General features: G+C 42.1%; 1 protein-coding gene across 1 annotated transcript; it reads left to right on the plus strand.

Annotated features, from left to right (window-relative positions):
• Nucleotides 1–518: 518 nt before the first annotated feature.
• On the plus strand, nucleotides 519–12081 carry Utp11 (UTP11 small subunit processome component). Its single transcript, XM_026393424.2, has 9 exons — nucleotides 519–675; nucleotides 3972–4033; nucleotides 5699–5801; nucleotides 6173–6286; nucleotides 6776–6869; nucleotides 6965–7095; nucleotides 9950–10060; nucleotides 10815–10899; nucleotides 11685–12081. The coding sequence occupies exons 1-8, from the start codon at nucleotides 613–615 to the stop codon at nucleotides 10896–10898; spliced, it is 762 nt and encodes a 253-aa protein (XP_026249209.1). The 5' UTR covers nucleotides 519–612; the 3' UTR covers nucleotide 10899; nucleotides 11685–12081.
• The last annotated feature ends 1863 nt before the right edge of the window (nucleotides 12082–13944 follow it).

The raw sequence follows: 13944 nt of genomic DNA on the forward strand, positions 1-13944 counted from the left end.
AAAATTGGGAGTTCATAACCCACTTCAATCTAATGTATGAAATATGATATGTCAAGAGCTTTGTAATGTTGTGAACAACCAATAAAAATTAAAAAAATAAAAAAAATAAAAATAAATAAAAATAAAAAGTCTCTTGTCTTTCCATGGACCGCTCTTTCCGGTGCACTGTAAAATTCCCACTGCTCTTAGCTTTAAATATACCGCGTAAATACCGCAACCGGTCCGAGCAGTGGGTAACCGCACATGCGCACACTCCAAGCCCCCTCAGCCTGAGCAGTGACAGCCACGTGTTCCCAGGTAACAACGCGCGGCAAGCGCTAAAGCTAGGTCTCGATTCGCGTGGATCCGCTCAGGTGAATAAGAGCCCGCCCGCCCTCGCAGAGTCACGAGACGACACCTAGGAAACTACAACTCCCAGAAGGAGCTTTCGGGGGTCGCCTTGGCTGGGAGACGTACTTCCGGTAATTCAGGCTTCTGATAGGCTGCGGAGCGGAAGTAGGCGGTTCCAAGTAGCTGAGTGTGGGACCTGTTTCCGGCGGGATAGGTGGACGAGGAGCCTTAGGAGGTGCGGTACCGGTGTCGTCCAGTGAGTTTTTCAAGAACTGAGTGGACATGGCGGCGGCATTTCGCAAGGCGGCTAAGTCCCGGCAGCGGGAACACCGAGAGAGAAGCCAGGTAGGACCGCACAGGCCCCACGAACTCTCGCCTGGGCCACATGTGCTGTTCTCGCCCCAAGCTCCTCACCGCCCCGGGGTCTTGGTCTCGGTGCTTAGGTGCTGAATGTAATTTCATGCCAATGTTGCTGACCACGCCCGCGTGGCCGGGGCGGAGCCTCGTGGGACTGGAGCACGCTGCTTCCCATACCTCGATCAAATCTACCCTCCCAGGTTTCAGTGGGTAACTAAGAGATGGTGTGTGTCCAAGTGCCGGGCCATCCCCGGGGAAGTTGAGGGCAAAGCTCACACAAGCTAACAAGTTCCCAGCAGGAATGCGAACGCACATCAACGCCCAGCTCTGCCTGCTGCAGTGACCAGAGAGATGTTGTTACTAATGTGGCATCATCTTGATGCGTGGACTTTGTGGTCCACGGAAATCTGCCCCATGTTTTGGCTTCACTCTGTCATGTGGTGTTTTCTGGCTGCATTATACAGGTGGGGAGACTGAGGTCTAGAGAGGAACTGGATTATTTACAGACGCTAAATTTAGGCAACAGTTGAAGGATTTCGGAGGAGAATGTGTCTGTGTGGAGAGAATGGGGGAGAAATAAGATCATTTGTAGAATCAGTTTATTCACTTGACTGTTCTCAGGAGTTACCTAATATCTGATTTAGAAAAATTGGTTCCCTAGAAATATCTGGTCCAACTTCATTTTACAGATGGGGAAGAGATGTGGAAGGATGTATCTACAGTTGTATAGCTGACTAATGGAACAGATCCGAGGCCTCTTAACCACTGTTCAGTCTTCCTGCTTAATGCCTTTATCAAATACTGTGCTCTTTATTTGTGCATTAGTATACTGGGCGTGATAGTGTAATTTGTGATCTTTCTGGGAGATTATATGTGGACTTATCTAAAATTAATAGTAGGTAGAAGTGCACAACAAAGGGCAAAGTATTTTACTCACTTATTTTGTTTAATTCATAACAGCTATGTGGAAATAGGTACTATTATTTCCTCACATTTATAGATAAGGGAAAAAAGGCTCAGATAGGTTAAGTACTTTGCCCAGAGTCACACAGCTATAGCTGGCTAGTGGCAAAGCCAGAAATTATGTCAGGTGTTTTGAATCCAGGAGTTACTAAAAGATGAATAAAGACACAACTTTATATGAGATGGCACATAAAAAATTTCAGCTGAAGGAAATGCATGGGAAGGGAGGAGATGATGAGAGCATTGTGATGAAGTTTGTTGGACTTGGATGGCAATTTGCCTTTGAAGGCAAAGCTCAGTTTTTGAGCATAATAGTGTCCTAGGCACAGCCCTACATGTTTTACAGGGATTGTCTTATATATTCCTTTAGCATCCCTATGAGGTGGATGTTACCCTCATTTTACAAATAAGAAATGTGGTGTTTAAAGAAACAGTGTAAGGGCTGGGACTGTGGCTCAGTGGTAGAGTGCTTGCCTTGCACATGTGGATCCTCAGCACCATATAAAAATAAATAAAGATATTGTGTCCATCTACAACTAAAAAAAAATATATATATAAATATAAAATTTTATATAAAATATTTATATAAAAATATTTTATATAAATATAAAATATATATATAAAAAGAAAAAAGAAACAGAAATAGTGTATCCAAAGTTACAGCAAGTAGTTGATTTGGATTTGCCTGAGTAGGAAAAGAAGGTCTTTGTGGGCGGAGAGAGGAGATGGCCTTGCTGGAAGCTGGGTAACCCACTGATTGAAGCATTCCCTGTTTGGGTACTTTGGATTTTATTCTGTAGGTCCCTTCAGTGAGACAGTGGGGAAACTACTATATGGAGGAGGTAAATGTGACGTAAACTATTTCAGATGCAGGATCAGTTTTCCTTTTGTAATTCAGATATACCTGCAAGTGGACTTTTTTTTTTTTTTTTTTTTTTTTTTTAAAGAGAGAGAGGAGAGAGAGAGAGAGAAATTGTTTTTAATATTTATTTTTTAGTTTTCGGCGGACACAACATCTTTCTTTGTATGTGGTGCTGAGGATTGAACCTGGGCCGCACGCATGCCAGGCGAGCGCGCTACTGCTTGAGCCACATCCCCCCCTGCAAGTGGACTTGCAGGACAGATTTTAAGTTTTCTGCCTGATGTTTTGCTCTTTTTGATCCTTGAGTTTTCTTTTTCCACTCTGTCAGCCTCCCACAGCTGTAAAATAAAAATTGTCAGCCATGTGCCCGCCTGTAATTTCAGTGGTTCAGGAGGCTGAGGCAGGAGGATCACAAGTTCAAAGTCAGCCTCAGCAGCTTAGTGAGGTCCTAAGCAATTTAGCAAGACTCTTTCTCTAAATAAGGTATAAAAGGGACTGGGGATGTGGCTCAGTAGTTAAGCACCTCTGAGTTCAATCCCTCGTACCAAAAAAAAAAAAAAAAAAAAAAATTCATCCTATTAAGATGAGATAGGCAGGGCTGGGGATAGAGCTCAGTTGGTAGAGTGCTTGCCTTGCATACACAAGGCCCTGGGTTCACTCCCTAGCACCCCCCACCACACACACATACAAAAGATGATATAAGCAAAGCATCTAGCAGAGACACTGACAAGTGCTTGTAGAAAGATAATACCAGGATTTAATCATTGTACCCTTCATGCTATCCAAGTCTGTATCAGAGAAAGTACTTTTTGATACACTTGGTTTTCTCTCATACCTTGAACCAAAGGTGCAATAACAACAGTAAACATAGGCTGGGCACCTGCTGTGTAACAAGCCATGTGCAGGCGCTACCACTTACAGAGGCTCCTTGAATCTTCGTTATAACCCTGCAAAGTAAGTACTGTTCTCATTTTACAGTTAGGAATTGGCAGCTCAGAGAAGTTAAGTGACTTGTCCAAGGTTACAGATTGTTAAGTGTAAAGCTTGGATTTGAACCCCAGTCTCCAGACTCTAAATATAGCTCCCTTACACAGTTGCCTCCCTGTTACTATGTTTTCCCTTCATAGTATTTTATAAGCCCTTGGATTAAGTTGGTAGTAATTTTAGTACAACTGGCAACTGCGTGCTTAGTGCCGAGTCATTGTTGCCTCTCTCTGTCCTTAATAGGCCAAGAAACCTACTATGGCAGTGCTTGTGACCCGTCTGGCGTCTGCCTGGTCCCTCTCATCCTTGTTGGAACCCAGTTGCTGGGAGGGGGAAGGAGCAGGGTAGTGGTTTGGCTCCAAGGACATGGATTTACTGAGCACTGCAGAGACTCTTGTTCCCCTCAGGTGTCATGTTGATCTGAACATGTGCTTGCTGAAGAAACTAAGTGATCTTTTTTTCTTTTGTCTTCCAGCCTGGCTTTCGCAAACATCTGGGCCTTCTGGAGAAAAAGAAAGATTACAAACTTCGTGCAGAGTGAGTCTTCTTTCTGGTAGAGGTGCTGCCAAGAAAGCTGAAAACATCGCGCACTGCAGCCGAAGTGCCTGAGTGTCTAACAGGGAATAACTTCCTGCCATTGATAAAATGGCCTTGGCTCTGGCAGCCTGTTAAATATTTTTCTACGACTTTAAACTTCTCTTTTTGTTTAGGCAGAGCATTATTTATTTAACCAGTTGCATTGTAAATCTTTTTTATTATACTGCTGCAGATTGCTTTCTCACAGTGGCTTTGATTTGCCTTTGTGTTTGAACCAAAAGCCGAATATTCTTTTCTCCCTTTTCTTGAAGTGCAAGATATAATCTGAAATTCCATTTGTTGAGTCTTCTTACATCACCATGTGTGTGGTGTGGAATGAAGAGATGTGAAAGATGGATTCATGAGACTGAGAGTGGGTGATAATGGACTTGGAAAACATTTTATAAAACAATTATGCCCATTCTTTTTGTTTAGCCCTACATTTGCAAAACACTTATAGTTATTTGCTAGCCATACATGTCAGCTGAGTTCCTTCTTATGCTCTGGGTATGGTCTGTGCCAATGGATTAAGTGGATTTCTGTAAGTCCCAGAGTTTTGGAGAACAATGGTAATAATTGAGTGTTATGATTGGGTTTATACTCATTATACTCATCTGTTCCTTTTTTTTTTAAATTAGTGCATTATAGTTATACATAATGTCATTTATTCTATTTAACCTTCTGGGTAGGTTACTGTTACCATAGTCATTTATGTAGTTGAGATATAGAGTAGTTAACTAACTTATTTTCTAAGGTTACTTAACTAGAAGGGATAGAGTCAGATCTGACCCACACACTGTGGCTCCAGAGTCCCCCATTCGAGTCATTATCCTCCATGGCACTGTGTGGTTTCTGATTTAAAATATTTGTTATTTGGTGCTGAAGCTGGCACCAGAACCCTATCTAAGAAGTTTTAATTTTTTCTCTGTTTGGTTCCCTGTAATGATGTAAGTGGCACTAAGACATGTGGGGTAGAGGCAGTGAATTTTAGATAACTGGGATGGGAGTGTATTGTTAGATTGTGGACCCTGTGGAGACACAAGCCCAACTCAGGGACAGTGGAGTGTGGATCAGATCCAGTCACCACTTTGTTTTTTTAGTCTCATTTCATGTAAACTTTTATGTATTTATTTTTTTCCTAGGTCCTTAGCATTTTTATTTATTTTTTTCCCCACCATTTTGGTGGGGGGTACTGGGGATTAAACTCAGGGGCACTTAACCACTGAGCCACATTCCTAGCCCTTTTTTGTATTTTTTAATTTAGAGACAGGGTCTCGCTAAGTTACTTAGCGCCTTACAATTGCTGAGGCTGACTTTGAACTTGCAATCCTTCTGCCTCAGCCTCCCAAGCTGCTGGGATTACAGGCATGCACCACCATGCGCAGCCCCACCTTTTTTAAAATTGGTGCTTATAGTTAAACATAGTGATGGAATTCACTGTTACATATTCATACATATTCATTCAAATTATATAACAATATAATTTGACCAATATCACTTCCTAGCACTTTTCCCTTTTATGTGAACTTTTAGGTACTTATAAAGTTTGCTCATTGAGTGTGTGTTTGTGTGTGTATTTGTATGATATGTTTTGTTTCTGATGGCCCTGTTTAATCTGTGTTTTAGCGATTATCATAAAAAACAAGAATTCCTCAGAGCTCTCCGGAAGAAGGCTCTTGAAAAAAATCCAGATGAATTCTACTATAAAATGACTCGGGTTAAGCTCCAGGTGGGTGCCTAGTGAATCAGTGGATGTTTTGAGGTCCATGTGTTAGAAAATAAAGATGGGAAGAAGCTGGATCAGAATGATTCTTGGCTTTAATCAGCCCTTTCCAATTGGTCCACATGCTCTTGGTCAGTGCTCAAGGCAAACCTGCAGCTTGCATTCCTGCTTCAGTATCTGCCTTATCTAATGTCTGGAGATGTACTAAGAGTAAATGTATGGAGTTGCCACCTCAAACATGCACCTAGGAGGCCCAGTGCTTTGGATTACTGGTGACATGCAGTTTCTGGTTGTCTTTGTTCAAACAGTGATCTATGCCAACAACTCATTAATGGCCTTATTCTAATTGGAATATATCTTTTAAATTTGGGTTTTAGGATGGAGTTCATATTATTAAGGAAACTAAGGAAGAAGTAACTCCAGAACAGCTAAAGCTGATGAGAACTCAGGATATCAAATACATAGAAATGAAAAGGGTTGCAGAAGCTAAGGTAACAATTTACTCTTTGTTCTAATATATTTTTGTTGGTTAAGAAGGGAAACAAACCCGTCAATCTCAAGTTATCAGTTAATTTCTTTGGGCATTTACAAACTTAATATTTGCTTGATTGTGATAATGATTTAGAAGTGTATCATGGTGAAGAAGAGAGTTCAAGTTTGAGAATGACACACACGTGGGCTGAATTCTGGTTTTGCTATTTACTAGCCCCATGACTATGGACAAATAACCTCCTTGATGCTGTTTCCTCTTTTCTGTTTCATAGGATTGTTATAAATATTAAGTGAGTTTTGTGAAATGCCTAACCCAGTTGGCATGTAGTTGGTACTTGATATATTTTAGTACTCCTTGCCTTTAAAAGAATGAAACAGATTCTTAGCTGGCTGGTAATAATGATGTGAAATGGTCTAAGTTTTTACAAATTTACTTCTGAAACTCCAGAAGATCACAATTTAAAGTGAGACCATATTCTGTATTCTAGAAAATTGAAAGACTAAAATCAGAGCTCCATCTGCTGGATTTCCAGGGGAAGCAACAGAATAAGCATGTATTTTTTTTTGACACCAAAAAAGAAGGTATGAAATGTTTGAGGGTTTCTGGGACAGTGTACCATAGCCCTCTCTGTTTGGTGTTAGACAGGCAGTGTCTTAAGGTTTGTTTTGATTTTTAGTTGAACAGTTTGATATTGCAACTCACCTGCAAACAGCCCCAGAACTAGTTGATAGAGTCTTTAATAGACCCAGGATCGAGACCTTGCAGAAGGAGAAAGTGAAAGGAATTACGAACCAGACTGGACTTAAGGTAATTTTCTCCACTGTTATTCTGATGGAAGTTTGGGGAAATCAAGGTTCCTTTTTTTTTTTTTTTTTGTGCCACTTCATTTAATATGTTATTTGGAAAACTCTTTAAGTTCTTTTTGAAAAATGGAAGGATTTGATGATGAGGCTGGAAGTGGAGGAGGGTTGCTTGGTTTTCTGAGATTGGAGAATGTGTGGTAAAGTGGTCAGGAGCTTATGTTTTGCCTTATAAATCTGGGTTTGAGTCCCAGCTCTGGCCCCCTGTGCTTTATATTCCCCTTTTTGTTTGAACCCAAGGGCACTCTACAATTAAGCTACATCCCTAGGCCTTTTTCTTTGTTGAGGCAGGGTTTTGCTATATTGTCAAGACTGGCCTTGAACTTAGGATCTTCTTGCCTTAGCCTCCTGAGTATCTGGGATTACATGTGTGCCCTACTTTGCCTAGTGCACTCCTCCCCTCACTCCCATTTACTGGGGATAGAATCCAAGGTCACTTTGACCACTGAGCTACATCCCTAGTCTTTACATATTAATTTTGAGACAGGCTCTTGCTAAATTGCTAAGGGTCTCACTGAGTTCCTGAAGGTGGCTTCAAATTTATGATTCTCCTTCCTCAGCATCCCAAGTTGCTGGGATTACATGCCTACACCACCACACCTGGCTCCAGCTCTTTTTTATTTTTTTAATTTTAGGACAGGGTCTAGAAGAGACTGTTCTTGAACTTGTGAATCTGCAGTGTGCTGCTGTGCTCAGCCTGCCCGGTCCTTTGAATTGCAGTGTGCTGCTGTGCTCAGCCTGCCCAGCCTGGTGCACTTTTAATGCTTGTAATAGATTCTAGCATTTTCGAAGTGCAGAGCAGGGAGGGGACGCTGCAGATGAAGGAATGTGGTATACAGTATCTTGATATCAAACTTTTGGCGGTAAACACATATTAAAAGATCTTTTCATATTACATTTTTGTAATGAAAATTTTGTAGTGACTTTTCCTTCTGGTGTTTTCTAGCACTGTAACTGGGTTGTGGAGAAGACATGCTTTTCCTCAAAGCTTTCTGGAGTTGAACTCTCACTTCTGACTGATTCATTAAAAAAAAAAAAAATGCTGTCAATGTGTTTCAAGCAGACAGCTGTTCTGTTTTGATTTGAATCATTTACACCGCATCAGTTTTGCTTCCAATGTTTAATTTCACAGCAGCTTTCTCTAGCTCAGAGGCAGCTAAACTTGCTTTAGTAATATAAATACCCCTAATTAGTTTGACTATATTGGGTAATCCCATAAATTTGACAGTCTGTGCAATAAAGTGAAAACAAAAGCTGTCTGAACCACTGCTGTGAGACTGTGCTAGAATTGGTGACTTGTTGACGTCTGAGGCCAGTGATATGCTTCGTTATGTAGATAACACTCCCAGCTGAGGGGCTGGCTGACTAGTGTTCTTGTGATAACCCTGTTTATCAATTAGTTGTCTTTTCAGTTAGCTGTTCACTGACACTTCTCAAGTCTTGAGGTAGTCTCTAAAGAGATGAGTATTCCAAACTCCTATGCAGAATAGTTCACTGTCATAGCTTTTGAGAAGTAAAGAAGGTTTGGATTTTGCCATTTTGTCTAGTAGTTTCATTCAGCTGTTTTGTTTAAAGCAAAATCATTTTTATTAAGAGACTACTGGTGGGGAGCCAGGCATTGTCGTGCACACCTACAATCCCAACAACTTGGAAGGCTGAGGCTGGAGAATTTTTGAGGTCAGTCTCAGCTGCTTAGTGAGACCTTGTCTCAAAATAAAAAACAAAAAAGTCTACAAATGTAGCTAAGTAGTAAAGGGTTCAATCTTCAGTTCCAGAATAACAAAAACAAAAATGGTACATACAGGTTGAGCATCCCTGATCCCAAATGCCCAAATCCAAATGCTCCAAAATCAAAACTTTTTGAGTGCTGATGTAATGCTACATGTGGAATATTCCCTACCTGACATCATGTGATGGGTCACAGTCAAAACGCAGACACACTAAAAGTATTGTACAAAATTTCCTTCAGTCTGTGAGTGTATAAGGGGTACATGAAACATAAATGAATTTTCTGTTTATACTTGAGTCCCTTCCCCAAGACATCTTGTTATGCACATGCAGGTATTCCAAAGCTTAAAAAATTTCACAATTCAAAATTACTAATCCCAAGCATTTTGGATAAGGAATATTCAACCTGTGTGTTATCTCAAAAAGGAATCTAAAGCTCTCATAAGTGTCCCAGAGGTTTATGATTCCCCCCAATTTTAGGAATCTCCTGGTCATGAGGAGTCATAATGGTGAGAATTTTCAGGTCAGCCCTTGCTGGAAAAAAATCCTTCTCCTCTCTGGTGTTTTAAGATTCTCTGGTAGCAGCACACTGCCAGGTGTCCCTTCTGCTGCTCCTTATCACTTTGTGCAGGGTTTCTGATACTGGCCCATCCCTGCCATCATGTCAGGTAACCAAGGCCCCCGCACAGAGGTTGAAGCAGCCTAATGTAGGGGTAGGAGAAATTCCTGGAATCCAGAAGACTGTTCCAGGTGAATCATGTGTCCTTGGGTCAGTTACTTTCTTCTCCCGGCCTCATTCTGAATTTATAAAAAGACAGATCATGATAAGATAGTCTCCAAAGTTTCTTTCAGCTTTAGAATGTGATGTTCCTAAGGTTGACAACTTTATAGTTATCAAATTATGTTGATTCTGGAGAAAGGGAGCTGATGAAACCATTTACACATTTGGGCTTAAGTGGCTTAGGAACCAGTTTCTTGTAGTCCAAAGCTTAAAACATTTTGAAATCCAAAATGCTTTTATATTAATTTTTGCTATAATTGTTTTATTTAAAATGTTTGTGTTTCTTCTGTAGCGAATAGCTAAAGAAAGGCAAAAGCAATATAATTGCCTGACACAGCGGATTGAACGAGAGAAGGAATTGTTTGTTATTGCGCAGAAAATTCAAACACGCAAAGATCTTCAGGTGAGGAGAGAGAGCTTTAGGCCTTTTCTCGCTCTCTTTCTTTTTTTTTTTTATTTAATTTTTTTCTTGTAAAGGTCTTAACTGAGACTAGATTTCAGCTGTGTGTAAATCAACCCCAGTGAAAATGTCTGCTCCTCAGGGGCAGTGGTTTGAGCCAGTGTCTGTTGCCCTGACAGTGTTGAAATGTTCCTTGATTAAGAAGGTAATAAGGGGGTTATTAGTCAGTGCCTTGGAACAGCAAAGGGTAGGATCGGGTAGCATATGAACTTTATAGCTTATGAGCAGCTCCCGTAACATTTAAACAGGTTAACAAAACAGTGCATGTCACTCATTGGTGTTTAAAAATAGACAACATTGTGTAGTTAAATAGCAGAGCTACAGAATATAAGATGCTGCTTTCGTATTATTATCATTTCTTTAAATGTCAAATTCTTTAGCCTTGCAGATCATTTAGAATACCCTTTCTCAACTGGGGTTCCGTGAGAGAATTAAAATGATAATTTAAAACAAAACCATTATTTAATCACCTCTCTCCTTCCAATTCCTCAAGGACTAGGCATAGGTAATTCCATTCAGATGCCCAGGGGAAGTGAACTCATCGCACTTGGTGGATGCTTAGGGCAATAGGGCACTTTTTTCTTCAGAACTTTGGGAACAGCATCTTGGGGGGTTTCTCAGGGTTAGCTTGTCAATCTTCCTGTTTTACGAAACCCTCTTTCTGTTAACTGACCATCATCTTTTTATTCTTTTATAGGATAAAACTCAGAGGGTGAAGGTGAAGAAAGAAACAGTGAATTCCCCAGCTATTTACAAATTTCAGAGTCGTCGAAAACGTTGAGGTGCTATACATAAGCCTTATCATTTTGCATTGAAAATAATTCTATTTTGGGAGTAATAACTTCAATTCCATTAGTCCAAATGGCATGGTTTTCCTGTTTGTAACCATGATTTATTGATCTGATATTTGAGTCTTTCTCTGAACAACATTAAAGTCCCTTCCCCCATGTCATTGTTTTTTGGGTTGTGAAATCAGTCTTATTTTTATAGACAGTACTTTAATTTTTTTTTCATTGTGAAACTTACATAATCTCATTACAACAAAGTAGGAAGTAGATGAATTCCTTCATCATCTCAGTACTTATTCAAGAACAACAGATATTTATTGCACGGTGAGAGCTAAAGCTTGGGAGGTAAAGAGCTACTATGAGCTTCCAGGGTATTTCTGCATTTTGTAAAGCTGTGCCTCGGTTTTGTTTATATTTTTGTGTTTTGAATTTGTAATTATGGTAAATAATTTTATATCCTAATTTTAAGTCATTGGCTCCTTTCTGTCTTGTTACAACACTGGCTTTTTCAAAAGTAATATGCTTATAGTAATAATTAAAATAATGCTTTTAATGATTGTCCAATGTTTTATCTACTGGAGAGACTTTTTTTTTTTTTTTTTTTTGTGGTGGTGGGAATTGAACCCAGGGCCTTGTGCATGGGAGGCAAACACTTAACCTACTGAGCTATATCCCCAGCCCTTGGATAAACTGATTTTATTCTCATTCTTTTATTGGTTATTCAGGTGGCTTCAAAAGTTGTCAAAGAATAATTTTTTTCTCTTATTTTTTATCTGTAGATAGAAATCCTTGGAATTAGGAAGCAACAGGGGGACCAGTTCTTCACTGAAGCTCAAATCAGAATAGAGTGGAACTGTCTCTGCTCCTTTCCTCTGCATTCCTGCTCAACTCAGAATTCCAGGACTGAAAACGGCTTCACCCTGAGATTACAGACCCCAGGCTATGCAGGGCAGCTTCCTTCTTCCACATTCCTACCCTTCCCTTCCTTGCCCTTGTAGGGATCCTAGGCCAAGACCCGTCAGGACAGGACTGAGCCTGCCTAGGGCAAGTGTGGGAGAACAAGGCACCACAGGGTTCTAGGAGGCTTGTTCACACCCTTCCCGTGGAGGAGCAGCAGCTGTGTGTGGATTTGAAAATAAAAAATATATATTGTTAATACTTAACAAATCCTTATGACTCCTAGGGTCCTGTATTTTTTATTTTTCTAGAATGAAAGCCTGTTTCTTCAAGATGTACTGGAAAATAAGAAGGGCCAGGAGAACAGAAGCCAGCAGTTTTTGCCTTCAGGAAGGCAGTGCTTCCAGTCTGTGTGCTCCCCGGGGGAGGTGCTGAGCTGATTGATAGTCTTGAGACTCAAGTCCCAGGCCAGGGATGGGACCCACCACAGGGATGTTGGGAGATCCTGGCTGGATGAGAGGTGAGGTTGGGAGGAGCTTGAATCCATACAGTTACCCTAGATGGTGAGGAGGAGCAGACTAAGCAGCAAACTGTTTCTGGGATCAAAGGCTGGGTGCTATTTTTCAGGCTCTTGCCCCTGCTGGAAAGGTGGGGGAGGACAGGGAATATCCCTGAATGCCTTCTCATGGAGTGTACACCCACACCAAGGCACACGTGCTTTGTAGGCTCTCTTAACAGATGCACAAGGCACGTAGAACTTGGGCCTCACAAACAGGTACAGGCACACCTACACATCCTCTGGTACACAGACACAAACAGACACTTGAAGAGCAGGAAAGTCCATCCTCAGAGTGCCATAAGCTCCACGCTGGTGGCAATCAGGACCATAGGGGATGAGGCTGGGTGTCCTGAATTGCTGTGACACCAGGGGCTTTCTCTGAGGTCTAAGGATTTTAAGGGAAGAGATTGGCTGCCCCTTAGGACTAAGTGACAAGCTCCAGCCTCATAGGTTCAGAGAATAGGCCGGGTGCTTTGGTGCTCAGTGGGACTCCAGACTTGGGGCTCACTGGTGAGCAGAGACAGTATCATTTCCTTGGGTTCCATGTCTCTAGACTTGGAATGATTTGGGCTGTTCATGGCATATCACTGGCTATGCCAAGGGAACTGTGGGCAGCCTGTGAAGATGGACAGCTTTTCTGTGACTTAGGACTCTTGTTTTGGGTCTGTTGTATAAACCAGAGCTGCAGTTAGATGGACCACATTGAATCCCCAGGTCTGTCTGAGAGAAAGTGAACCTGACTCAGTCCATGGTCATATCTTAAAACCTGTTTGACCAAAGCAAGAGAGTGTCAGCCCTTGATTGAATAAAACAATCTTGATTTTCTGGGTGTAGAGGAAACATTCCTGGTGGCAGAATGGAAAGGGCCCAGCAGGTGGAGCTGCTGCCCCTTTGCTGGGCTTCGTTCTTGGGGAGCTGGTGTCCACCCACTGAGCACACTGCTTCTGTCACAAGCTTCATGTACTCTGGAGTGCTTAGTACGGATTTGATTACTGAGTTTAATGCCATGGGGGAGAGCCCCCGTGAAAAAGGGAGGTGTCTCCCCCTGAGCTCGAGATTAGTGTGGCTCCAAGATGAAGACCTGGCAGGATGTGGCTTTCCCTTCCTATTTCTAGGGAGGTCCACATGGGGAGCATTGGGGTCTTCCCCAGGGCTGTGTCATAGAGCCTCAGGCTTCCCAGAGGGTGGTTCCCCCAGGGTGTGGTAAGGTCTCCCTCCGTGGGGTTTTGAGGGTGGGTTATGGCTGCCGTCTCTGCTGCTGGCTGTGGGCACTGAACAACCAGAGCTGCACGTCCTCCAGCAGCGCAGCAGCCAACACTCAGGCTCTGCCTGCCTGTGGAGGCCAGCGAGGCCAGGGCCTGTTGGGACTTGAAACAGTGAGGTAAGTCGGTGTCTAGTGCTGGGCTCCCTTCTCTTCAAGCGCTCTCAGCCTGCCAGTTCCTGGAGCCTTGTGCCTAGGGCATTGGGGAAGGGCGGGCAGGGCCTTGGGTGGGAGTTCTGGCCTAAAGCCCTGGGTGAATGCAGGAATCGGGGGGTGGACCTGAGACTCGGGGCTCAGCCTGCAGGTTTCTTGGGCTTGTGCA

This window comes from Urocitellus parryii, chromosome 11 (genome assembly GCF_045843805.1).
Source record: "Urocitellus parryii isolate mUroPar1 chromosome 11, mUroPar1.hap1, whole genome shotgun sequence".
NCBI lineage: Eukaryota > Metazoa > Chordata > Mammalia > Rodentia > Sciuridae > Urocitellus > Urocitellus parryii.